This window comes from Bombina bombina, chromosome 3, assembly GCF_027579735.1.
Source record: "Bombina bombina isolate aBomBom1 chromosome 3, aBomBom1.pri, whole genome shotgun sequence".
Taxonomy (NCBI): domain Eukaryota; kingdom Metazoa; phylum Chordata; class Amphibia; order Anura; family Bombinatoridae; genus Bombina; species Bombina bombina.
This window is the reverse complement of record NC_069501.1, coordinates 1115048994-1115076589: the sequence shown is the minus strand read 5'-3', so window position 1 is coordinate 1115076589 and position 27596 is coordinate 1115048994. Positions and strand designations below refer to the sequence as shown.

The following is a 27596-nucleotide window of genomic DNA, read 5'->3' as shown; positions in this document are numbered from 1 at the left end:
CCTGTTTTTAATTAATTAATTTTTAAAAACCGGGTACTTAAGCATCAAAATTTACATTCACTTTAAACCGATACCTCCAATTCCCTACCCTTACGCTATCGTGTGGCGTTTTTCAAACTGCATGTTCCCATTTTATTTTAAGCTGGAGTGGAGACTTAAGTAAAAATTGTTCCCTTCTTTTCTGCTAATACAAATTGCTGTTATTTGTATTATTGTACGTCAGAGCAGTACTCCAAAAGCTGCTACTTTACAGCTGGAAGCCTTAGCCAACCTGGGTTAGATCGCTGTACCTTATTCAGATAAACCCCTGAAGTACTGAGCAGTTAATAAACTAAGATTTAATGGCCCAAAAATATCTTTCTGCCCCATGCAGTAGTGTGGAAAGTGAAAGACTGTTTAGCTTAGCATCAAACGTCCTTACTGATAGCAGAAACAGACTTTTATAGCTGAACATGCAGAGGTGCTTCTGTTCCTTAACAAGTACTTGCCACTAACTTAAAAAAAATGATTGTAATTGCTAGATTGCCTGTTATACTGCTAGTTCTCATCTTGCACAATTATGCTCAAAACCTACTGTACTCTGAGGAACATCCTTAAAGGGACACTCAGGTCAAATAACATTTTCATGATTCAGATACAGCATGTCATTTTAAACAACTTTCCAATTTACTTCCATTAAAAAAATGTGCACAGTATTTTATATTTACGCTTTTTGAGTCACCAGCTCCTACTGAGCATGTGCAAGAATTCACAGACTATACGTATATGCATTTGTGATTGGCTGATTGCTATCACATGGTACAGGGGGAGTGGAAATATACATAACTTTAAAATTTGTTAGAAAAGAATCTACTACTCATTTGAAATTCAGAGTAAGTGATTTTGTCTTGTTATCTTGCATTTGTTGATTATGCAAATCTACTGTGTTTACTGGTCCTTTAACCAGGGCTGGACTGGGAATAAAAGGCAGCCCTGGAAAAATATGAAGACCAGCCCTATTTTCTGTTGAGTCAGTAGAATGCAAATGCCCCATTTTTCTCAAAGGGGATTACTGGGATATTCATTCCCCAATATTTTCAGAATTAAATTATATTACTTTGTATTAAGTACAAATGTCTGATGAGTTATATAGGCACCCTACAACCCAATTGCATCCAGTAATCACCCCTTTAAATTGTAGCTTTCCAGACCCAGCTGCTGCAGCTGTTATTTGTTATGTTATTGTAATATTTTTTTATTTATAAACATGTTCAGTAAAGCACATAACTGTTTTATTATTTCAAAATGTCTTGAGATACAGTTCATAATTATAAAGAAGCGATCTTAAATCATTAGTCTGTATTGTGCTTGGTAAACTGACATGACATAAAAAAAAGTATCGGGTACTCGGTCTTAAAAAAAAATGGTATCGGTGCAACCCTAGTAATCAGAGGTAGATATTGTATTATATACTGTTATGCAAAACAGGGATTATCTATCTTTTACAGCAACAAATTCTGTTGTTGACTGTCCCTTTAATATATGTATATACACAAATCTATGTGTATATAGTCATACACATATATATTTACAAATTGCTGCCGTCGCTGTGCTACTTGCCCCCTTTGCTGCACGATGCTCCCATTTGAGCCTATAAAAGCGTGCTCTTGTGAGGGCAATGCAAACGCAAGCTCGCTTTTGCATTGCTGTGAACTTGTAATATCAGAGCACAGTGTGTGCTGGTGTTACTAAGTGGAGCGCTAATATTGCTTTCAAGAAGGGGGGTAATAAAGGGACTATCTTTTTAAACAAACATTTTGGAGTAGACTGTCCCTTTTTAAGTACTGAGATATATGGATAAAACAGGAAAAGGCAATTAAAGGTAATAGAGCGATTTTTAAACAAATACAATCCAAAATGGATCTTTGGGAACACATAAAATTGGATAATTGTTTACAGTACACTATCTCTTTTTAAGGGCTTGCATATTTGGGTGGCTCACTTTGGTGGAAGGCGCTATGATTTTTTTAATTTTATTTTTTGTGCCCATTGTTAAAGGGACAGTCTACAATATAATTTTTATTGTTTTAAAAGACAGATAATCCCTTTATTACCCATTTGCCAGTTTTGCACAACCAACAGTTATATTAATATACTATTTACCTCCGTGATTACCTTGTATCTAAGAACCTTCTTCCAGCTTCCTGATCACATGACTTTGACTGTCTATTGACTTGCATTTAGCATTGTGATGTGCTAAATATTAAATAACTTTCTGTGCCTGAACACAGTGTTATCTATATGGCCCACGTGTACGTTCAGTCTGTGTTGAAAAGCAATTTAAAAGGCAGCCCTCAAGGGCTTAGAAATTAGCATATGAGTCTGTCTAGGTTTAGTTTCAACTAAGAATACCAAGAGAGAAAAGCAAATTTGATGATAAAAGTAAATTGGAAAGTTGATAAAAAGTCCTATCTGAATGAAAGTTTAATTTTGACTAGACTGTCCCTTTAATACAATCATATTCGATAGTCACACTTTTATAGCTGCTAATGAATTCATTGCAAAGATCTAGACATTCATTTCAGGGCTACCTTTGAAACTAAAGTTTCAATAAAATATAAAAAAACAAAACATATTTTCTATTGTTTCCTAAAACATATATACACTTATGCAGAGTCTTAAAGGGACATTGTACACTAGACTTATTTTATTTGTAGCTGCTCCATTTATATAACCCATACATGTTTTGGTTTTTTTATGTATAGTTTTACTTAAAGGGACACTGTACCCAAAAAATTTCTTTCGTGATTCAGACTGAACATGAAATTTTAAGCAACTTTCTAATTTACTCCTATTATCAAATTTTCTTCATTCTCTTGCTATCTTTATTTGAAATGCAAGAATGTAAGTTTAGATGCCGGCCCATTTTTGGTGAACAACCTGGGTTGTCCTTGCTGATTGGTGGATAAATTCATCCACCAATAAAAAACTGCTGTCCAGAGTACTGAAACCAAAAAAAAGCTTAGATGCCTTCCTTTTTCAAATAATGATAGCAAGAGAATGAAGAAAAATTGATAATTGGAGTAAATTAGAAAGTTGCTTAAAATTGCATGCTCTGTCTGAATTACAAAAGAAAATTTTTGGGTACAGTGTCCCTTTATGTTTAAATAACATTGTGCTGATTTTCGGACTACTAACAAGCCCCAAAGTTTTAGATGTAGATGGATGTCTACAGACTCAAGCTTGCTCCTGTTTGTGTAAAGGGTCTTTTGTGAGAGGGGAGTGTCTACTTTTTTGCTTTCCAGTCAATTTCAGTGGGTGTCTAACCTCATCAACAGTTCTAAATTGGGAGCTTCTAAGTGTTTTTAAAAGGTTTTATACTGGATTTTTATCAGTATCTGTATATTCTACTTTATAGTAGTTTCTATTACATGCAGCTATTTGAAAACTGGTGTATACTGTCCCTTTTAAGGTGGTGTCTATTCTTTTTTGTCACATGTGCAATGAAATAAAGGTCAGGTTTTAAGGTGGAGCGGCTGGAATGTTTTTTTTTTATTCCATGCATTATTTATACATTTTGTGTGTGGTTACCTGAATGTTGATTTGACACTTGCATGCTTGTAGCTGATGGAAGTAAATTAAATCTAGAATGTTGTTCTTTATCTCTCTAGCTTTAGAATATCAAGCTTTTAAAGTGCAAAAAAAGTACAGTATGTTTCAGTTTACTGTTTTATCTCTGATGCATATTACTGTTAAAATTGTTCCCCTTTTGTACTTTGCAGAGCATGCAAAGAAGCTTGCTTCAGCTGAGAGGTGTATGAACAAAATTAGAAGTGACATTTTTAATAGATTAAAGCCCATTTTAAAATGTAAATTGGGTAAGTTTTTTTTTTTTCTGTACAGATTTTAATTATGTTAATGAGGAATCAAAGTATATAGATAAAATGTTTGCGTGGAATGTAAAGTGTTAATAATCTTAACCATTTTGTAGCTTGCTTTTTTTTTCTGAAATATATATATTAGTGATTTTTTTTTTTTCCCCTCAATGTTTGAGTATTCACTTCTTGGTGTAGATACCTTTTGACTTCATACATTTTATGGATTTTCAATTTAAATATAGCTGTGTTACTGACTCAATTTAACCCCTTCAGCACCAGGGGACCTTTTTGCTGCTTCATATTTTTAAATAGGCAATACCATTCCTTTCAGATATCTTGGAAGTGACTTAACATTTTTGGACTTATGGACTGCATTTTAGTGTAAGTAGAATTACAAGATTCATAGATACTCTTCCCTGGAATTGTGAAAACGAAATAGTAACAAATCTGACATTAATTATTAAACTAGTCCTCGCCATGTTCACATAACGTTAGGTCCTGTTTTTATAGGGTATTAATAGTATTTTTTTTAAAAAAATGTGTGTTTTTGTTTTCGAGTTACAAATTATGTAGACAAAGTGTACTTAAAATATGAAATTATCAGCATAAAAGTATCAAATGGCGTGTTCTCCATAGAAAACTTTATTAGCCAGGTGGTATTATGAAGTAGTGTAATACCTTGCAAGGTCATAACATTTTCTGTCATTTTTAAATGTTACTTTAGATTTCCAAAGCACAAATTAATTACTTCATTTAGCATAAATTGAATTGATGATAATTTGTGCAACAAACAATGAAAAATGTAATATTAGCTTTTAGCTTAATATTGGCCTTAATTTTAGCCAGGTGGTCAGTGAAATCATCCGGGTGGTAATGCCCATTAAATGGGTCTTGGGGAGAACACTAAAATGGCTATCAGGTTTGTCCTTTAATTTTTAAAAAAAAATTTCACAAGCAAAAATAGATTCCTTGAAAGTTAGTATCGTGCTAATTTGTAACTCCATTAATCTTCCTGATCCAAAACCTGTAAATTTCCCAGTGAAGTTGGCATTGAATAAGTTCATTATTCACAAGCGTTACTCTTTTTTAATACATAAAGATTAAAATTCCTCTTCATGATGTTAGTTAGTAGGTGTGGTAGGCAAGGACATCCAAAGCCAGCACCAAAAGAAGAAATATAAATAACATTCCTGTTCCAGATAGTTCATAATGTCTGGTATAACCGTACATCCATCTGAGTTCTTTAAAAAAAATAGTCCAGTTTATTTTGCTTTTCACCCTCATCCTGCTCAGGAGCTGCCAACTTTCTTAGCAAGCATTTACCTTTGACAAAGGGTTTAAATAGGTAAACACACACTCTTTACAACATAGAGTTCCCAGATTGCCACTTGCAAAATATTGATGACAACTTTTCAGATCACTACTTAACCAGCTAGAATTTCTTGGTGGGTTACCAGTCTTGCCTTTTGGTGATTTTGACTTAAAGGGCCATGATACCCAAATGTTGAAACCATTGAAAGTGATGCAGCACAGCTGTAAAAAGCTGACTAGAAAATATCACCTGAACATCTCTATGTAAAAAAGAAAGATTTTACCTCAATGTCTAAAGTAATCCTACCCAATTGTAAAGGACTTGAAGCAGCAAATCAATATGTCCCGGGACCTGCAAGGGAGCGAGCCTCATGAACACGTTATTTCCCCTATTCAGTTTAAGGAAGTTTACTATTAAATCTCTTAAGATTTAAGGGAAATCTCATGAGAGCACAGTAAAAGAGTTCATGACAGCTGATTGGCTGCTGTTCATTTCTTCTTCTTTTTTTTTTTTCTTTTTTTACCTGCAGCTGAAGTATAACTGTTTACACTGCACTTTCTCTTTTGAGCTGAGGAAATTGCGATGTAAAATACCTTCTTTTTTTTACATAGAGATGTTCAGGTGATATTTTCCTGTCAGCTTTTTGCAGTAATGTTGCATTACTTTCAAATGATTTAGCATATGAGTATTATGTCCCTTTAATAATGTGAAAAATTAACCAACTGATAAAAGTGGAGCAAACAATGGCTTAAAATAATTTTAACAGCCATATGTCGTCAAGAATACAAATGTTTTAAGATTTTTGCAGAACAGTTGAACAAAGAGTTTCGTGTTTTTTCAATTCCAAACACATATATCGCCCTCTATGAGAATCTCTATAAAGTTATCTACAATTGGTTAAGATGTCACTTTTGTACTTCCGTTTTTACATGGTTGTGCTTCCCCCCCCGCTTTAGCTTAGGGAAACATTTCAAGGAAATTTAATGGGAAGGGGAGAGACAGCTGTATTATGTCATTAGTAATGAATCTCAACCTTTTGCTGTCACTGAAGATATTTCCATCATATGGTTGCAGAAGAAATAAGTAGATGTGTTAGGATTTTTTTATAGAGTACTGTGAATAGTTACAATAAAGCGAATATTGAACTGTAAATACCTATTCAATGTATCTTGTAAATCAAGAGGAGCCATCTATAACGTTAGTATATCAGGACATCTAGTATGAGTGACCCTATACTAGGGGTCGACAAATCCGTTTAAAATTTAGGAGACAGACAGAGGTATTTTTAGATACTATACGGAGAATAACTCAAAGTTAGGTGCCAGGGGGGGAAATTCTAGTAGCCAGTGGCTCTCTGACTCCTGGGTCTGTTGAGCCCTGCCCTATAGAATTTACTTTTGATGTTTTGTTTTTTTTTCTCCAACATTGGTGTGTCCAGTCCACGGCTTCATCCTTACTTGTGGGATATTCTCTTCCCCCTACAGGAAATGGCAAAGAGAGCACCCAGCAAGAGCTGTCCATATAGCCCCCCCTCTGGCTCCGCCCCCCAGTCATTCTCTTTGCCGCTCTGAACAAGTAGCATCTCCACGGGGATGGTAAAGAGTATGTGGTGTTAATTGGCCACTGCCCCCAGAATTTTCACAAAGGTGCTAGGGTCCCTTCTAGCGGTATTAAGACCAAGGGGCATTGCTGTAGCACCTTATCTAGACGACATTCTAATCCAGGCGTCTCTTTCCAAAGCAAAGGCTCATACAGACATTGTTCTAGCCTTTCTCAGATCTCACGGGTGGAAGGTGAACGTAGAAAAGAGTTCCCTGTCCCCGTCAACAAGAGTTCCCTTTTTGGGAACAATAATAGATTCTGTAGAAATGATCTTCCTGACAGAGGTCAAAGTCAAAGCTTTTAAACGCTTGTCAAGTTCTTCACTCTATTCTTCAGCCTTCCATAGCTCAGTGCATGGAAGTAGTAGGATTAATGGTTGCAGCAATGGACATAGTTCCTTTTGCTCGAATTCATCTAAGACCATTACAACTGTGCATGCTCAATCAGTGGAATGGGGACTATGCAGACTTGTCTCCCCAGATTCAAGTAGACCAGGTAACCAGGGATTCTCTCCGCTGGTGGTTGTCTCACGATCACCTGTCTCAGGGAATGAGTTTCCGCAGACCAGAGTGGGTCATTGTCACGACCGACGCCAGTCTCTTAGGCTGGGGCGCGGTCTGGGACTCTCTGAAAGCTCAAGGTCTATGGTCTCGAGAAGAGTCTCTTCTTCCGATAAACATTTTAGAACTGAGAGCGATATTCAATGCGCTCCTGGCTTGGCCTCACCTAGCAAAGGCCAAATTCATAAGATTCCAGTCGGACAACATGACGACTGTAGCGTAAATCAATCATCAGGGGGGAACAAAGAGTTCCTTGGCGATGAAAGAGGTATCCAAGATCATCAAATGGGCGGAGGATCACTCCTGCCACCTATCTGCAATTCAAATCCCAGGAGTGGACAACTGGGAGGTGGATTATTTGAGTCGTCAGACTTTTCATCCGGGGGAGTGGGAACTCCACCCGGAGGTTTTTGCCCAGTTAACTCAACTATGGGGCATTCCAGATATGGATCTGATGGCGTCTCGCCAGAACGCCAAGGTTCCTCGATACGGATCCAGATCCAGGGATCCCAAGGCGGCACTGGTGGATGCATTAGTGGCGCCTTGGTCGTTCAGCCTAGCTCCCTCACCGTTCCCTCTCCTTCCCAGGCTTGTAGCCAGGATCAAACAGGAGCAGGCCTCTGTGATTCTTATAGCTCCTGCGTGGCCACGCAGGACTTGGTATGCAGACCTGGTGAATGTCATCGGCTCCACCATGGAAGCTACCTTTGAGGCAGGATCTTCTAGTACAAGGTCCATTCGAACATCCAAATCTAGTCTCTCTCCAACTGACTGCTTGGAAATTGAACGCTTGATTCTATCTAAGCGTGGGTTTTCAGATGCAGTTATAGATACTCTGGTTCAAGCCAGAAATCCTGTAACTAGGAAAATTTACCATAAGATATGGCAAAAATATATCCGTTGGTGTGAATCCAAGGGATTCTCTTGGAGTAAAATTAAAATTCCTAGGATTCTTTCCTTTCTCCAAGAGGGTTTGGATAAAGGTTTGTCAGCTAGTTCTCTAAAAGGACAGATATCTGCTCTGTCTGTTTTGTTACACAAACGTCTGGCAGCCGTGCCAGATGTACAGGCGTTTGTACAGGCGTTAGAATTAAGCCTGTCTACAGACCTATGACTCCTCCTTGGAGCCTAAATTTAGTTCTTTCAGTTCTTCAGGGGGTTCCGTTTGAACCCATGCATTCCATAGATATTAAAGGGACAGTCTAGGCCAAAATAAACTTTCATGATTCAGATAGAGCATGTAATTTTAAACAATTTTCCAATTTACTTTTATCACCAATTTAGCTTTGTTCTCTTGGTATTCTTAGTTGAAAGCTTAACCTAGGAGGTTCATATGCTAATTTCTTAGACCTTGAAGCCCACCTCTTTCAGATTACATTTTAACAGTTTTTCCACCACTAGAGGGTGTTAGTTCATGTATTTCATATAGATAACACAGTGCTTGTGCACAAGAGGTTATCTGGGAGCAGGCACTGATTGGCTAGGCTGCAAGTCTGTCAAAAGAACTGAAAAAAGGGGCAGTTTGCAGAGGCTTAGATACAAGATAATCACAGAGGTTAAAAGTGTATTATAACTGTGTTGGTTATGCAAAACTGGGGAATGGGTAATAAAGGGATTATCTATCTTTTAAAACAATAAAAATTCAGGTGTAGACTGTCCCTTTAAGTTACTATCTTGGAAAGTTCTGTTTTTGGTTGCTATTTCTTCTGCTAGAAGAGTTTCTGAATTATCTGCTTTGCAGTGTACTTCTCCCTATCTGGTATTCCATACAGATTAAGGTAGTTTTACGTACCAAGCCTGGTTTTCTTCCAAAGGTCGTTTCTAACAGGAATATTAACCAGGAAATTGTTGTTCCTTCTCTGTGTCCGAATCCAGTTTCAAAGAAGGAACGTTTGTTACACAATCTAGATGTGGTCCGTGCTTTAAAGTTCTATTTAGAAGCAACAAAGGATTTCAGACAGACATCATCCTTGTTTGTTGTGTATTCTGGTAAGAGGAGAGGGCAGAAAGCTACTGCTACCTCTTTCCTTTTGGCTGAAAAGCATCATCCGATTGGCTTATGAGACTGCCGGACGGCAGCCTCCTGAACGAATTACAGCTCACTCTACTAGAGCTGTGGCTTCCACATGGGCCTTCAAGAACGAGGCTTCTGTTGATCAGATCTGTAAGGCAGCGACTTGGTCTTCTCTGCATACTTTTGGCAAATTTTACAAATTCGATACTTTTGCTTCTTCGGAGGCTATTTTTGGGAGAAAGGTTTTTGCAAGCCGTGGTGCCTTCCGTTTAGGTAACCTGGTTTGCTCCCTCCCTTCATCCGTGTCCTAAAGCTTTGGTATTGGTTCCCACAAGTAAGGATGAAGCCGTGGACCGGACACACCAATGTTGGAGAAAACAGAATTTGTTTACCTGATAAATTTCTTTCTCCAACGGTGTGTCCGGTCCACGGCCCGTCCTGGTTTGAAAAATGTCTTTCTTTATACACTACAGTCACCACGGCACCCTATAGTTTCTCCTTTTTCTCCTAACCGTCGGTCAAATGACTGGGGGGGCGGAGCCAGAGGGGGGGCTATATGGACAGCTCTTGCTGGGTGCTCTCTTTGCCATTTCCTGTAGGGGAAGAGAATATCCCACAAGTAAGGATGAAGCCGTGGACCGGACACACCGTTGGAGAAAGAAATTTATCAGGTAAACATAAATTCTGTTCCCCCCCCCCCCCCCCATATATATATAATTGTCCTGAGTTTAGAAATACCCAATGTTTACATGTTCTTTGCTTTTTTTGCAAGTAATAGGGCAATAAATACAAGTAGCACTTTGCTATTTCCAAACCACCTTTTTTCAAAATTAGCGCTAGTTACATTGGACATTGATATCTTTCAGGAATCCCTGAATATCCCTTGACATGTATATATTTTTTTAGAAGACATCCCAAAGTATTGATCTATGCCCATTTTAGTATATTTCATGGCACCATTTCACCGGCAAATGCGATCAAATAAAAAAATAAAAAATCGTTCACTTTTTCACAAACTTTAGGTTTCTCACTGCAATGATGCACAAATGGTTGTAAATGTTTCTCTGGGATCCCCCCTTTGTTCAGAAATAGCAGACATTTATGGCTTTGGTGTTGCTTTTTGGTAATTAGAATGCCGCTGCGCATCACACGTGTATTATGGCTAGCAGTGAAGGGGTTTATTAGGTAGCTTGTAGGGAGCTTGCAGGGTTAATTTTTAGGTTTAGTGTAGAGATCAGCCTCTCGCCTGACACATCACACCCCCTGATCCTTCCCAAACAGCTCTCTTCCCTCCCCCACCCCACAATTGCCCCCGCCATCTTAAGTACTGGCAGAAAGTCTGCATCTGATGGCTAAAAAAAGTTATTGCTTGATGTCTCGATATCGAGGCATCACTGTAATAACATGAAAGTGGCGATCAGGATCGCTTCCCCGCTTTCAAAGACTGACGACGTACGGGGTACGTCCTTGGTCGTTAACTTTTTGTTTTGTTTTTGCAGGACGTACCCCATACGTCGTTGGTCGTTAGGGGGTTAATAATTTAATGCACATTCAATGTTATTAATGATGTTACCCATGTATCTAAGCTCCCGTCTGGTGCTGAACAGGTTAACAATGTAGATCTCTTCGCATTTAAGAAATACCCATCATGATGATATTGTTCTAATAATTTTCTTGCTTTTGATTTTCTAGGAGTCCATGAAAGCCCTGTCTTTGCATTTCCTTTACTTTTGCAGCAGGACCCAGCTGTGGAGAAGCTTTTTGTTTGCTCCTTCTACTGGAAGTTTGCATGTAAACACTGTGGACACAAACAGAAAGAAAAGTAAGGGTGAACTTCATGATTAAAGGGCAAAGGGGTCAATTTAACATAAACACTTCATTTGGAGTATTTTAATATTTATTTAGTTACCTCATTCTCCAGTTTTGTACAACAGTACTGATGCATAGGTGCCCAGAATTAATACAATATTGTACTGTATAATACTGCATCAATTTAGACTTATTTGTATCCCTTTATATTTGAGTTTCTTTTTCTATTTGAAATAGCTAGTCTTGCTCATTCATGTCATAGGAAGCACATTAAGGGGGTAATATTGTGCACAGTGGTGTAAGGGAACTTAAGCATCAGCCTCAACAATATTGATTTAAAGAAGTATTGCCATTTAAGATTTCCGTCTAGAAGTAAGGGGAAATCGTGTAAACCTGGTATTCCTCCAAAAGATTAGAGATATGAAACCCCAAAAAATTATTTAATGATTCAGATACAGAATTCAATTTTAAACCACTTTCTAGTTTACTTCTATTAAATTAGCTTCATTATTTGTATACAATGTTGAAGGAACATCAGTGTACTGCTGGGAGCTAGCCAAACACATCAGGTAAACCAATGTCACAAGGCATATGTTCAGCCACCAATCAGCAGTTGGCTCCTTCATATAGTTGAAGACCTTTCAGTTTGCTAGCAATGTTGCAGTAGAATACCTAGCACACAACCTATGAGAGAACACATTTACTTAAATGGACAGTCAACAAAAGAATTTTTTGTTGTTTAAAAACATAGCTAATCCCTTTTAACTTCCAACAATTTATATACAGTGCAATGTAAAGTGCTAGAGATAAATAATATTTCCGAACTTCGTCATAGATATATGTAGGACTATGCCCTGGTAAAAAAACATTATTGCTTTACACATACACAAATACGAATGTGATGTTCCTTTAAGAGAGAGAAATAATTGTGTATTGTTAATTTTGAGTGTATAAGTGTAATATACCATCTATAAGGTGTAGGCGACCTGTGCTTCTCACGCTGACTGGCTGCATAATTTAGATTTGCAGAATTGTGTGCTTATTTTAACCCCTTGAACAAACTTGGCTACATTTTACGTTATTATTATCTGTTATTTGTAGAGCGCCAACAGAGCGTTGTTATATTATAGATAGTAATAATTATATATAGAAAATATACTGTAATTTAAATTTATTACAGTATTTTTTTCAAAATTTCCTGCAATTCATTTTAAAAATGTATGATTTTTCAAATAGCATGAGGTTTAATTGTAGAAGTCGAACTCTACTACATGCTACATAGTGATTGCTTGATCATTGTAGTAGTTGATTTATATCAATCTGCCCCTAATTGGTCTCGGCTGAGGAGAAAAAAAATCTGAAGAGGCTTATGTAGGAGTATGTCCTGGTAAAAAAACATTAGTGCTTTACACAAATACGAGGGTGATGTTCCTTTAAGAGAGAGAGAATTGTGTATTGTATATTTTGATAAGTGTAATGTATCTATAAGGTGTAGGTGACCTGTGCTTCTCACACTGACTGACTGCATAGTTTTGGATTTGCAGAATTGTGTGCTTATTTTAACCCCTTGAACAAACTTAGCTACATTTTACGTTGTTATATAACTGGTGAAATAAAGATAGTCACACTTCTTTTTTTTTTTTTTTTTTGTCAGATATGATGTTAGGCTCTTCCTGCAGAAATCGAACAGTGCTACTAACAGCCTTGGTGTGTTTTGAACACAACATACAGATATTAATAAATCTGCTGCAGATAAATTTTTTTCACTACAAACAGGAGACACTATCCAAAATAATTTTTGGACAATAAATTTACTTAGATATATATCTATGACTTAGTTCGGCAATATTATTTATCTCTAGCACTTGACATTGCACTGTATATAAATTGTTGGAAGTTATGTCCCAGGGATCCTCTACCACCAATAGGCATTTAACACTTGTTAATAACACGTTTACAAACGCCTTTATATATAATAATTAAACCCGTCACAAACTGCAGCTATTGGGCATGTTTCTTAGCTGCAGTTTATGGCAGGTTTAATATATATATATATATATATATATATATATATATATATATATATATATATATATATATATATATATATATATATATATATATATAATTAGGGCTGCAACAACTAATCGGTAAGATTGATCATAAAAATAGTTGTCAAAGAATCTCATCAATTAGGTGGTCAGAGATTAGTTGGTTAATTGCACAGCACCAGCTGCTTCAATCCGATGAACTCCTGCACATGGTATTGTGCAAACATTTTTATTTATTATTATTTTCTCCAACATAGGTGTGTCCGGTCCACGGCGTCATCCTTACTTGTGGGATATTCTCTTCCCCAACAGGAAATGGCAAAGAGCCCAGCAAAGCTGTTCACATGATCCCTCCTAGGCTCCGCCTTCCCCAGTCATTCTCTTTGCCGTTGCACAGGCAACATCTCCACGGAGATGGCTCAGAGTTTTTTGGTGTTTAAATGTAGTTTTTATTCTTCTATCAAGAGTTTGTTATTTTAAAATAGTGCTGGTATGTACTATTTACTCTGAAACAGAAAAGGGATGAAGATTTCTGTTTGTAAGAGGAAAATGATTTTAGCAACCGTTACTAAAATCGATGGCTGTTTCCACACAGGACTGTTGAGAGGAATTAACTTCAGTTGGGGGAAACAGTGAGCAGACTTTGGCTGCTTGAGGTATGACACATTTCTAACAAGACTTGGTAATGCTGGAAGCTGTCATTTTCCCTATGGGATCCGGTAAGCCATTTTCTTAATTTTCAATATAAGAATAAAAGGGCTTCACAAGGGCTTTAAAGACTGGTAGACATTTTTCTGGGCCAAAACGATTACTTTATAAGCATATTTAATGGTTTATAACTTTGGAGAGTTATTTTAAACTTGGGAATTTTGTTTAAAAAAAACGGCAGGCACTGTATTGGACACCTTTTTCACTGGGGGCTTTTTCTAGTCATAGGCAGAGCCTCATTTTCGCGCCACTAATGCGCAGTTGTTTTTGAGAAGCAAGGCATGCAGATGCATGTGTGAGGAGCTCAGATCCACTGAAAAAGCTTATTGAAGGCGTCATTTGGTATCGTATTCCCCTCTGGGCTTGGTTGGGTCTCAGCAAAGCAGATACCAGGGACTGTATAGGGGTTAAATGTAAAAACGGCTCCGGTTCCGTTATTTTAAGAGTTAAAGCTTTCAAATTTGGTGTGCAATACTTTTAAGGCTTTATGACACTGTGGTGAAATTTTGGTGAATTTTGAACATTTCCTTCATACTTTTGCGTATATTCAGTAAAAAAGTGTGTTCAGTTTAAAATTTAAAGAGACAGTAACGGTTTTATTTTAAAACGTTTTTTGTGCTTTGTTATCAAGTTTATGCCTATTAACATGTCTGAACTATCAGATAGACGATGTTCTGTATGTTCGGAAGCCAAGGTTCCTCTCCATTTAAATATATGTGATGAATGTGACAAACAAAGTAGGGACAATGATGCCACTGATAATAATGTTGCCCAAAATGATTCCTTAAGTGAGGGGAGTAAGCATGGTACTGCATCATCTCCTTCTATGTCTACACCAGTCTTGCCCACTCAGGAGGTCCCTAGTGCATCTAGTGCGCCAATCCTCCTTACTATGCAACAATTAACGGCTGTAATGGATAATTCTATTAAAAACATTTTAGCCAAAATGCCCACTTATCAGCGAAAGCGCGACTGCTCTGTTTTAGATACTGAAGAGCATGAGGACGCTGATGATAATGGTTCTGTCATGCCCTTACACCAGTCTGAAGGGGCTAGGGAGGTTTTGTCTGAGGGAGAAATTTCAGATTCAGGAAACATTTCTCAACAAGCTGAACCTGACGTTATTACATTTAAATTTAAATTGGAACATCTCCGCGCTCTGCTTAAGGAGGTGTTATCTACTCTGGATGATTGTGACAATTTGGTCATTCCAGAGAAATTATGTAAGATGGACAGGTTCCTAGAGGTCCCGGTGCCCCCCGAAGCTTTTCCTATACCCAAGCGGGTGGCGGACATTGTAAATAAAGAATGGGAAAGGCCCGGCATACCTTTTGTCCCTCCCCCTATATTTAAGAAATTATTTCCTATGGTCGACCCCAGGAAGGACTTATGGCAGACAGTCCCCAAGGTCGAGGGGGCGGTTTCTACTCTAAACAAACGCACCACTATCCCTATAGAAGATAGTTGTGCTTTCAAAGATCCTATGGATAAAAAATTGGAGGGTTTGCTTAAAAAGATGTTTGTTCAGCAAGGTTACCTTCTACAGCCAATTTCATGCATTGTTCCTGTCACTACAGCAGCGTGTTTCTGGTTCGAGGAACTAGAAAAGTCGCTCAATCAAGCATCCTCTTATGAGGAGGTTATGGACAGAGTTCAAGCACTTAAGTTGGCTAACTCTTTTACCTTAGACGCCACTTTGCAATTAGCTAGATTAGCGGCGAAAAATTCAGGTTTTGCTATTGTGGCGCGCAGAGCGCTTTGGCTGAAGTCTTGGTCAGCGGATGTGTCCTCCAAGAACAGATTGCTTAACATCCCTTTCAAGGGGAAAACGCTGTTTGGCCCTGACTTGAAAGAGATTATTTCAGACATCACTGGGGGAAAGGGCCACGCCCTTCCTCAGGATAGGTCTTTTAAGGCTAAAAATAAAACAAATTTTCGACCCTTTCGCAGAAACGGACCAGCCTCAAATTCTACATCCTCTAAGCAAGAGGGTAATTCTTCTCAAACCAAGCCAGCCTGGAGACCGATGCAAGGCTGGAACAAAGGTAAGCAGGTCAAGAAGCCCGCTACCGCTACCAAGACAGCATGAGATGCTGGCCCCCGATCCGGGACCGGATCTGGTGGGGGGCAGACTCTCTCTCTTCGCTCAGGCTTGGGCAAGAGATGTTCAGGATCCTTGGGCGCTAGAAATAGTTTCTCAAGGTTATCTCCTGGAATTCAAGGAACTACCCCCAAGGGGAAGGTTCCACAGGTCTCAATTGTCTTCAGACCAAATAAAAAGACAGGCATTCTTACATTGTGTAGAAGACCTGTTAAAAATGGGAGTGATTCATCCTGTTCCATTAGGAGAACAAGGGATGGGGTTTTACTCCAATCTGTTCATAGTTCCCAAAAAAGAGGGAACATTCAGGCCAATTTTGGATCTCAAGATCCTAAACAAATTTCTCAAGGTCCCATCGTTCAAGATGGAAACCATTCGGACAATTCTTCCTACCATCCAGGAAGGTCAATTCATGACCACGGTGGATTTAAAGGATGCGTATCTACATATTCCTATCCACAAGGAACATCATCGGTTCCTAAGATTCGCCTTTCTGGACAAGCATTACCAGTTTGTGGCACTTCCATTCGGACTAGCCACTGCTCCAAGAATTTTCACAAAGGTACTAGGGTCCCTTCTAGCGGTGCTAAGGCCAAGGGGCATTGCAGTAGTACCCTACTTGGACGACATACTGATTCAAGCGTCGTCTCTGCCACAAGCAAAGGCTCATACGGACATTGTCCTAGCCTTTCTCAGATCTCACGGGTGGAAAGTGAACGTAGAAAAAAGTTCTCTATTCCCGTCAACAAGAGTTCCCTTCTTGGGAACAATAATAGACTCCTTGGAAATGAAGATTTTTCTGACAGAAACCAGAAAATCAAAACTTCTAAGCTCTTGTCAAGTACTTCATTCTGTTCTTCTTCCTTCCATAGCGCAGTGCATGGAAGTAATAGGTTTGATGGTTGCGGCAATGGACATAGTTCCTTTTGCGCGAATTCATCTAAGACCATTACAACTGTGCATGCTCAGACAGTGGAATGGGGATTATACAGATTTGTCCCCGACGATCCAAGTAGATCAGAGGACCAGAGATTCACTCCGTTGGTGGCTGACCCTGGACAACCTGTCCCAAGGGATGAGCTTCAGAAGACCAGAGTGGGTCATTGTAACGACCGACGCCAGCCTGGTGGGCTGGGGCGCGGTCTGGAAACACCTGAAGGCTCAGGGTCTATGGTCTCGGGAAGAATCTCTTCTCCCAATAAACATTCTGGAACTGAGAGCGATATTCAATGCTCTCAAGGCTTGGCCTCAACTAGCAAAGGCCAAATTCATAAGGTTTCAATCAGACAACATGACGACTGTTGCATATATCAACCATCAGTGGGGAACAAGGAGTTCCCTGGCGATGGAAGAAGTGACCAAAGTAATTCAATGGGCGGAGCTTCACTCCTGCCACTTGTCTGCAATCCACATCCCAGGAGTGGAAAATTGGGCAGCGGATTTTCTGAGTCGTCAGACATTTCATCTGGGGGAGTGGGAACTCCATCCGGAAATCTTTGCCCAAATAACTCAATTATGGGGCATTCCAGACATGGATCTGATGGCGTCTCGTCAGAACTTCAAGGTTCCTTGCTACGGGTCCAGATCCAGGGATCCCAAGGCGACTCTAGTAGATGCACTAGTAGCGCCCTGGACCTTCAACCTAGCTTATGTGTTCCCACCGTTTCCTCTCATTCCCAGGCTGGTAGCCAGGATCAATCAGGAGAGGGCTTCGGTGATCTTGATAGCTCCTGCGTGGCCACGCAGAACTTGGTATGCAGACCTGGTGAATATGTCATCGGCTCCACCATGGAAGCTACCTTTGAGACGGGACCTTCTTGTTCAAGGTCCGTTCGAACATCCGAATCTGGCATCACTCCAACTGACTGCTTGGAGATTGAACGCTTGATTTTATCAAAGCGTGGGTTCTCAGATTCTGTCATTGATACTCTTATTCAGGCTAGAAAGCCTGTAACTAGAAAAATTTACCATAAAGTATGGAAGAAATATATCTGTTGGTGCGAATCGAAAGGATTCCCATGGAACAGGGTAAAAATTCCTAAGATTCTGTCCTTTCTACAAGAGGGTTTGGAGAAAGGATTATCTGCAAGTTCTTTGAAGGGACAGATTTCTGCTTTATCTGTTTTACTTCACAAGAAGCTGGCGGCTGTGCCAGATGTTCAGGCTTTTGTTCAGGCTCTGGTTAGAATCAAGCCTGTTTACAAACCTTTGACTCCTCCTTGGAGTCTCAATTTAGTTCTTTCAGTTCTTCAAGGGGTTCCGTTTGAACCCTTACATTCCGTAGATATTAAGTTATTATCTTGGAAAGTTTTGTTTTTGGTTGCAATTTCTTCTGCTAGAAGAGTTTCAGAGTTATCTGCTCTGCAGTGTTCTCCTCCTTATCTGGTGTTCCATGCAGATAAGGTGGTTTTGCGTACTAAACCTGGTTTTCTTCCGAAAGTTGTTTCTAACAAAAATATTAACCAGGAGATAGTTGTGCCTTCTTTGTGTCCGAATCCAGTTTCAAAGAAGGAACGTTTGTTGCACAATTTGGATGTAGTTCGTGCTCTAAAATTCTATTTAGAGGCTACAAAGGATTTCAGACAAACATCTTCCTTGTTTGTTGTTTATTCTGGTAAAAGGAGAGGTCAAAAAGCAACTTCTACCTCTCTCTCTTTTTGGATTAAAAGCATCATCAGATTGGCTTATGAGACTGCCGGACGGCAGCCTCCTGAAAGAATCACAGCTCATTCCACTAGGGCTGTGGCTTCCACATGGGCCTTCAAGAACGAGGCTTCTGTTGATCAGATATGTAAGGCAGCGACTTGGTCTTCACTGCACACTTTTACCAAATTTTACAAATTTGATACTTTTGCTTCTTCTGAGGCTATTTTTGGGAGAAAGGTTTTGCAAACCGTGGTGCCTTCCATCTAGGTGACCTGATTTGCTCCCTCCCATCATCCGTGTCCTAAAGCTTTGGTATTGGTTCCCACAAGTAAGGATGACGCCGTGGACCGGACACACCTATGTTGGAGAAAACAGAATTTATGTTTACCTGATAAATTACTTTCTCCAACGGTGTGTCTGGTCCACGGCCCGCCCTGGTTTTTTAATCAGGTCTGATGATTTATTTTCTCTAACTACAGTCACCACGGTATCATATGATTTCTCCTATGCAAATATTCCTCCTTTACGTCGGTCGAATGACTGGGGAAGGCGGAGCCTAGGAGGGATCATGTGACCAGCTTTGCTGGGCTCTTTGCCATTTCCTGTTGGGGAAGAGAATATCCCACAAGTAAGGATGACGCCGTGGACCGGACACACCGTTGGAGAAAGTAATTTATCAGGTAAACATAAATTCTGTTTTTTCTATCCAATTAATCAGATAATTATTGTCCGATTAATCGGATAGAAAAAAGATTAAAAAAATAAATAAATTCAATTTTTTTTTGCACAATCTTAGTTGCAGTAGATTGTCAGATTAAAGCAGCTGGTGCTGTGCAACTGACCAACTAATCACTGACCACCTAATTGATAATGAGATTTGTTGACAACTATTTTTATGATCAAAACTTACCGATTAGTTGTTGCAGCCCTTATATATATATATATATATATATATATATATATATATATATATATATATATTTGCAAATGTGGTAGTATTTTGCTAAAATAATTGTCCAACAATCTGATGGCTGCGTGCGCCCGCCTGCCCACCGCTGTCCAAAAATCAGCTGAGTTGTGATGGTAAAAGCTAGAAAGAAAGTGTAGCGCATTGCGCAGTGCGTTTTCTTCATTAGACAGCTGACGGAACGTCACTTCCGTACGCAAGTCTGATGAATTTGCTGGAATGATAGAACACCCCCTTATTTTAGTTCTTTTGTCAGACTTGCATTTTAGCGAATCAGTGCTGACTCCTAGGTAACTTCACGTGTGCTCAATGTTATCTATATGACGCACCTGAACTAACGCCCTCTAGTGGTGAAAAACTATCAAAATTTATTCAGATTAGAGGCGGCCATCAAGGTTTAAGAAATTAGCATATGTGCCAACCTAGGTTTAGCTTTTGACTAAGAATACCAAGAGAACAATGCAAAATTGGTGATTAAAGTAAATTGGAAAGTTGTTTAAAATTACATGCCCTATCTGAATTATGAAAGTTTATTTTGGACTTGACAGTCCCTTTAAGTTTGAATTTAATTAGCAAATGTTAACATTTTTCCCAACTTACACGAGATTTACCTTAAAAAGAACTTTCCTGTTTGAAAATAAGTGGGGTTTAATTAATTAAAACCAAGGCAGGAGGTTTTGTTTTTGTGTAAATTATGATGACTTTGTATTTAAAGTGAACTACTACTGATTGTGCTCAAGGGCAGGGCATTCCTCTCTTTTTGTATAACACAATTATTGCACCTACAACTGTAATGTACCCCAATATTGTACTTGTTTGTTTGTATATGTAATGCATCCCTGTAATATTCCATTATTACTTGTATAGCGCTGCGTAATCTGCTGGCGCTTTATAAATATCTGATAATAATACTAATAATAATGACGTTTATTAACATTTAAATAAGTTTGTTTCAATTTCTATTGAAATTAAGTTTTAGAATTAATCATCAAGTATATATGTGTATATGTGTGTGTATGTTTTCACCTTACTGTACAAAAATTGTACTAATTCTAATTGGCACACTTTAAATTTTTTTTATGAATTGCCTTTTTGTTTCCTTCTCCAGATGCCAGAAAACATTAACCACTTTTACAAATATATCCCAGGAATGGCACCCTCTGAATGCTGTTCACAGAGCACCTTGCAACAACTGCCAAAATTCAGCTCAGGAACGTGTAATGGTTTTGGAAAAGTAGGTGTGACATATAAGTTGTAGTTAACATTCATCACAATGCTGGTCTGCTCCATGTGCTGTCATTGTGATGAAAATCTTACCTGGTTATAGCATGTCAGGTTTTTATTTTTTGGCTCATCAGTTTTCTTTTAACACCTATATTAGATGTAAATATTCTATTCTTGATGAGTGATTTTGGGGAGCATAGCAACATTTACATCCCTGTCAGTATCTTCTGTGTTCCAGATTTGACATAATATTTGTCCATATGACAACTGGTCAAAATAACAAGAGATGCAGTGTTTTCTTCTGTTAAGTGTGATCAGTCCACGGGTCATCATTACTTCTGGGATATTACTCCTCCCCAACAGGAAGTGCAAGAGGATTCACCCAGCAGAGCTGCATATAGCTCCTCCCCTCTACGTCACCCCCAGTCATTCTCTTGCACCCAACGACTAGATAGGATGTGTGAGAGGACTATGGTGATTATACTTAGTTTTATATCTTCAATCAAAAGTTTGTTATTTTAAAATAGCACCGGAGTGTGTTATTACCTCTCTGGCAGAGTTTGAAGAAGAATCTACCAGAGTTTTACTATGATTTTAGCCGGAGTAGTTAAGATCATATTGCTGTTTCTCGGCCATCTGAGGAGAGGTAAACTTCAGATCAGGGGACAGCGGGCAAATGAATCTGCATAGAGGTATGTAGCAGCTTTTATTTTCTGACAATGGAATTGATGAGAAAATCCTGCCATACCGATATAATGTCATGTATGTATACTTTACACTTCAGTATTCTGGGGAATGGTACTTCACTGGAATTACACTGTAAGAAATACATAAAACTTTTTAATAACTAAGAAATTATGTTTAACGTTTTTGCTGGAATGTAAAATCGTTTTCATTTGCTGAGGTACTGAGTGAATAAATGTTTGGGCACTATTTTTCCACTTGGCAGTTGCTTGATCTTTTTTCTGACAGTTTCTGTTCTCTCTCACTGCTGTGTGTGAGGGGGAGGGGCCGTTTTTTGGCGCTTTTGCTACGCATCAGAAATTTCAGTCAGCAGCTCATTGTATTTCCTGCATGATCCGGTTCATCTCTACACAGTTCAGGGGTCTTCAAAACTTGTTTTGAGGGAGGTAATTTCTCTCAGCAGAGCTGTGAGATTATAGTTGACTGAGATAAAAAACGTTTATTCTGTAATTTTTTTCTGCTTTCAGAATTAGTTGTCTTTTGCTAATGGGATCAAACCTTTGCTAAAGTTGTGTTGTTTACAAGGATTGAGGCTATAACTGTTTCAATTTATTAATTTTCAACTGTCATAAATCTTCTGTGCTTCTTAAAGGCACAGTACGTTTTTAATAATATTCTAATAGAATTGTATTCCAAGTTGCAAGTTTATTTGCTTGTGTGTTAAACATGTCTGATTCAGAGGAAGATACCTGTGTCATTTGTTGCAATGCCAAAGTGGAGCCCAATAGAAATTTATGTACTAACTGTATTGATGCTACTTTAAATAAAAGTCAATCTGTACAAATTGAACAAATTTCACCAAACAACGAGGGGAGAGTTATGCCGACTAACTCGCCTCACGTGTCAGTACCTGCATCTCCCGCTCGGGAGGTGCGCGATATGGTGGCGCCCAGTACAGCTGGGCGGCCATTACAGATAACTTTACAAGATATGGCCACTGTTATGACTGAAGTTTTGGCTAAATTACCAGAACTAAGAGGCAAGCGTGATCACTCTGGGGTGAGAACAGAGTGCGCTGATAATATTAGGGCCATGTCAGACACTGCGTCACAGGTGGCAGAACATGAGGACGGAGAACTTCATTCTGTGGGTGACGGTTCTGATCCAAACAGACTGGATTCAGATATTTCAAATTTTAAATTTAAGCTGGAAAACCTCTGTGTATTACTAGGGGAGGTGTTAGCGGCTCTGAATGATTGTAACACAGTTGCAATACCAGAGAAAATGTGTAGGTTGGATAAATATTTTGCGGTACCGGCGAGTACTGATGTTTTTCCTATACCTAAGAGACTTACTGAAATTGTTACTAAGGAGTGGGATAGACCCGGTGTGCCGTTCTCACCCCCTCCGATATTTAGAAAAATGTTTCCAATAGACGCCACCACACGGGACTTGTGGCAAACGGTCCCTAAGGTGGAGGGAGCAGTTTCTACTTTAGCTAAGCGTACCACTATCCCGGTGGAGGATAGCTGTGCTTTTTCAGATCCAATGGATAAAAAATTAGAGGGTTACCTTAAGAAAATGTTTGTTCAACAAGGTTTTATATTGCAACCCCTTGCATGCATTGCGCCGGTCACGGCTGCAGCGGCATTCTGGATTGAGTCTCTGGAAGAGAACATTAGTTCAGCTACTCTGGACGACATTACGGACAGGCTTAGAGTCCTTAAACTAGCTAATTCATTCATTTCGGAGGCCGTAGTACATTTAACTAAACTTACGGCTAAGAATTCAGGATTCGCCATTCAGGCACGCAGGGCGCTGTGGCTAAAATCCTGGTCAGCTGATGTTACTTCTAAGTCTAAATTGCTTAATATAGCTTTTAAAGGGCAGTCCTTATTTGGGCCTGGTTTGAAAGAAATTATCGCTGACATTACAGGAGGTAAAGGCCACGCCCTGCCTCAAGACAGGGCCAAACCTAAGGCCAAACAGTCTAATTTTCGTTCCTTTCGGAATTTCAAAGCAGGAGCAGCATCAACTTCCTCTGCCCCAAAGCAAGAAGGATCTGTTGCTCGCTACAGACAAAACTGGAGACCTAACCAGTCTTGGAACAAGGGCAAGCAGGCCAGGAAACCTGCTGCTGCCCCTAAAACAGCATGAATTGAGGGCCCCCGATCCGGGATCGGATCTAGTGGGGGGCAGACTTTCTCTCTTCGCCCAGGCTTGGGCAAGAGATGTCCAGGATCCCTGGGCGCTAGAGATAATATCTCAGGGATACCTTCTGGACTTCAAATACTCTCCTCCAAGAGAGAGATTTCATCTGTCAAGGTTGTCAACAATCCAGACAAAGAAAGAGGCGTTTCTACGCTGTGTACAAGAGCTCTTGTTAATGGGAGTAATCCATCCAGTTCCACGGTCGGAACAGGGACAAGGGTTTTACTCAAATCTGTTTGTGGTTCCCAAAAAAGAGGGAACTTTCAGACCAATCCTGGACTTAAAGATCCTAAACAAATTCCTAAGAGTTCCATCGTTCAAGATGGAGACTATTCGGACAATTTTACCTATGATCCAAGAGGGTCAGTACATGACCACTGTAGATTTAAAGGATGCTTACCTTCACATACCGATTCACAAAGATCATTACCGGTACCTAAGGTTTGCCTTCCTAGACAGGCATTACCAGTTTGTGGCTCTTCCATTCGGATTGGCTACAGCTCCAAGAATCTTCACAAAGGTTCTGGGTGCTCTTCTGGCGGTACTAAGACCGCGGGGAATCTCGGTAGCTCCATACCTAGACGACATTCTGATACAAGCTTCAAGCTTTCAAACTGCCAAGTTTCATACAGAGTTAGTACTGGCATTTCTAAGGTCACATGGATGGAAGGTGAACGAAAAGAAAAGTTCACTCGTTCCACTCACAAGAGTTCCCTTCCTGGGGACTCTTATAGATTCTGTAGAAATGAAGATTTACCTGACAGAGGACAGGCTAACAAGACTTCAAAGTGCTTGCCGCACCCTTCATTCCATTCAACACCCGTCAGTGGCTCAATGCATGGAGGTAATCGGCTTAATGGTAGCGGCAATGGACATAGTACCCTTTGCACGCTTACACCTCAGACCACTGCAACTATGCATGCTAAGTCAGTGGAATGGGGATTACTCAGACTTGTCCCCTTCTCTGAATCTGGATCAAGAGACCAGAAATTCTCTTCTATGGTGGCTTTCTCGGCCACATCTGTCCAGGGGGATGCCATTCAGCAGACCAGACTGGACAATTGTAACAACAGACGCCAGCCTTCTAGGTTGGGGTGCCGTCTGGAATTCTCTGAAGGCTCAGGGACAATGGAGTCAGGAGGAGAGTCTCCTGCCAATAAACATTCTGGAATTGAGAGCAGTTCTCAATGCACTCCTGGCTTGGCCCCAGTTGACAACTCGGGGGTTCATCAGGTTTCAGTCGGACAACATCACGACTGTAGCTTACATCAACCATCAGGGAGGGACAAGAAGCTCCCTAGCAATGATGGAAGTATCAAAGATAATTCGCTGGGCAGAGTCTCACTCTTGCCACCTGTCAGCAATCCACATCCCGGGAGTGGAGAACTGGGAGGCGGATTTCTTAAGTCGTCAGACTTTTCATCCGGGGGAGTGGGAACTTCATCCGGAGGTCTTTGCCCAAATACTTCGACGTTGGGGAAAACCAGAGATAGATCTCATGGTGTCTCGTCAGAACGCCAAGCTTCCTCGTTACGGGTCCAGATCCAGGGATCCAGGAGCAGTCCTGATAGATGCCCTGACAGCACCTTGGGATTTCAGGATGGCTTACGCGTTTCCACCCTTCCCGATGCTTCCTCGATTGATTGCCAGAATCAAACAGGAGAGAGCATCAGTGATTCTAATAGCACCTGCATGGCCACGCAGGACTTGGTATGCAGACCTAGTGGACATGTCATCCCGTCCACCTTGGTCTCTACCTCTGAAACAGGACCTTCTGATACAGGGTCCTTTCAAACATCAAAATCTAACTTCTCTGAAGCTGACTGCTTGGAAATTGAACGCTTGATTTTATCAAGACGTGGGTTTTCTGAGTCAGTTATTGATACCTTAATACAGGCTAGGAAGCCTGTTACCAGAAGGATTTACCATAAAATATGGCGTAAATACCTATTTCTCCAACATAGGTGTGTCCGGTCCACGGCGTCATCCTTACTTGTGGGATATTCTCTTCCCCAACAGGAAATGGCAAAGAGCCCAGCAAAGCTGGTCACATGATCCCTCCTAGGCTCCGCCTACCCCAGTCATTCTCTTTGCCGTTGTACAGGCAACATCTCCACGGAGATGGCTTAGAGTTTTTTAGTGTTTAACTGTAGTTTTTATTATTCAATCAAGAGTTTGTTATTTTAAAATAGTGCTGGTATGTACTATTTACTCTGAAACAGAAAAGAGATGAAGATTTCTGTTTGTATGAGGAAAATGATTTTAGCAACCGTTACTAAAATCCATGGCTGTTCCACACAGGACTGTTGAGAGGAATTAACTTCAGTTGGGGGAACAGTGAGCAGTCTTTTGCTGCTTGAGGTATGACACATTCTAACAAGACGATGTAATGCTGGAAGCTGTCATTTTCCCTATGGGATCCGGTAAGCCATTTTTATTCAGACAGTAAATAAGGGCTTCACAAGGGTTTATTAAGACTGTAGACATTTTCTGGGCTAAATCGATCATATTTACACATATTTAGCCTTGAGGAATCATTTAATCTGGGTATTTTTTGTAAAATAATATCGGCAGGCACTGTTTTAGACACTTTATTCTATAGGGGCTTTCCCTAATCATAGTCAGAGCCTCATTTTCGCGCCGGTATGGCGCACTTGTTTTTGAGAACAGCATGGCATGCAGCTGCATGTGTGTGGAGCTCTGATACATAGAAAAGTCTTTCTGAAGGCATCATTTGGTATCGTATTCCCCTTTGGGCTTGGTTGGGTCTCAGCAAAGCAGATTCCAGGGACTGTAAAGGGGTTAAATATAAAAACGGCTCCGGTTCCGTTATTTTAAGGGTTAAAGCTTCCAAATTTGGTGTGCAATACTTTTAAGGCTTTAAGACACGGTGGTGAAATTTTGGTGAATTGTGAACAATTCCTTCATACTTTTTCGCAATTGCAGTAATAAAGTGTGTTCAGTTTAAAATTTAAAGTGACAGTAACGGTTTTATTTTAAAACGTTTTTTGTGCTTTGTTATCAAGTTTATGCCTGTTTAACATGTCTGAACTACCAGATAGATTGTGTTCTGACTGTGGGGAAGCCAAGGTTCCTTCTCATTTACATAGATGTGATTTATGTCATAAAAAATTTAGTAAAAATGATGCCCAAGATGATTCCTCAAGTGAGGGGAGTAAGCATGGTACTGCATCATCCCCTCCTTCGTCTACACCAGTCTTGCCCATACAGGAGGCCCCTAGTACATCTAGCGCGCCAATACTCCTTACTATGCAACAATTAACGGCTGTAATGGATAATTCTATCAAAAACATTTTAGCCAATATGCCCACTTATCAGCGAAAGCGCGACTACTCTGTTTTAGAAAATACTGAAGAGCATGAGGACGCTGATGATATTGTTTCTGAAGGGCCCCTACACCAGTCTGAGGGGGCCAGGGAGGTTTTGTCTGAGGGAGAAATTTCAGATTCAGGAAAAATTTCTCAACAAGCTGAACCTGATGTGATTACTTTTAAATTTAAGTTGGAACATCTCCGCGCTCTGCTTAAGGAGGTGTTATCCAATTTGGATGATTGTGATTATCTGGTCATTCCAGAAACACTATGTAAAATGGACAAGTTCCTAGAGGCCCCGGGGCCCCCCGAAGCTTTTCCTATATCCAAGCGGGTGGCGTACATTGTTAATAAAGAATGGGACAGGCCCGGTATACCTTTCGTACCTCCCCCCATATTTAAAAAATTGTTTCCTATAGTCGACCCCAGAAAGGACTTATGGCAGACAGTCCCCAAGGTCGAGGGGGCGGTTTCTACTCTAAACAAGCGCGCCACTATACCCATAGAAGATAGTTGTG

At 39.8% G+C, this 27596-nt stretch overlaps 1 protein-coding gene across 3 annotated transcripts in view; it reads left to right on the top strand.

Moving 5' to 3' along the window:
* Positions 1-27596, top strand: part of USPL1 (ubiquitin specific peptidase like 1) — a 72877-nt gene that overhangs the window by 17972 nt on the left and 27309 nt on the right. For 2 of the 3 annotated variants that reach the window (XM_053708472.1, XM_053708471.1), the window contains 3 exons: positions 3762-3857; positions 11038-11167; positions 20736-20861. In XM_053708472.1, the coding sequence (XP_053564447.1) occupies positions 3762-3857; positions 11038-11167; positions 20736-20861 (352 nt within the window). The remainder of the gene's footprint in view (positions 1-3761; positions 3858-11037; positions 11168-20735; positions 20862-27596) is intronic. The other variant, XM_053708473.1, reaches the window with a different exon arrangement.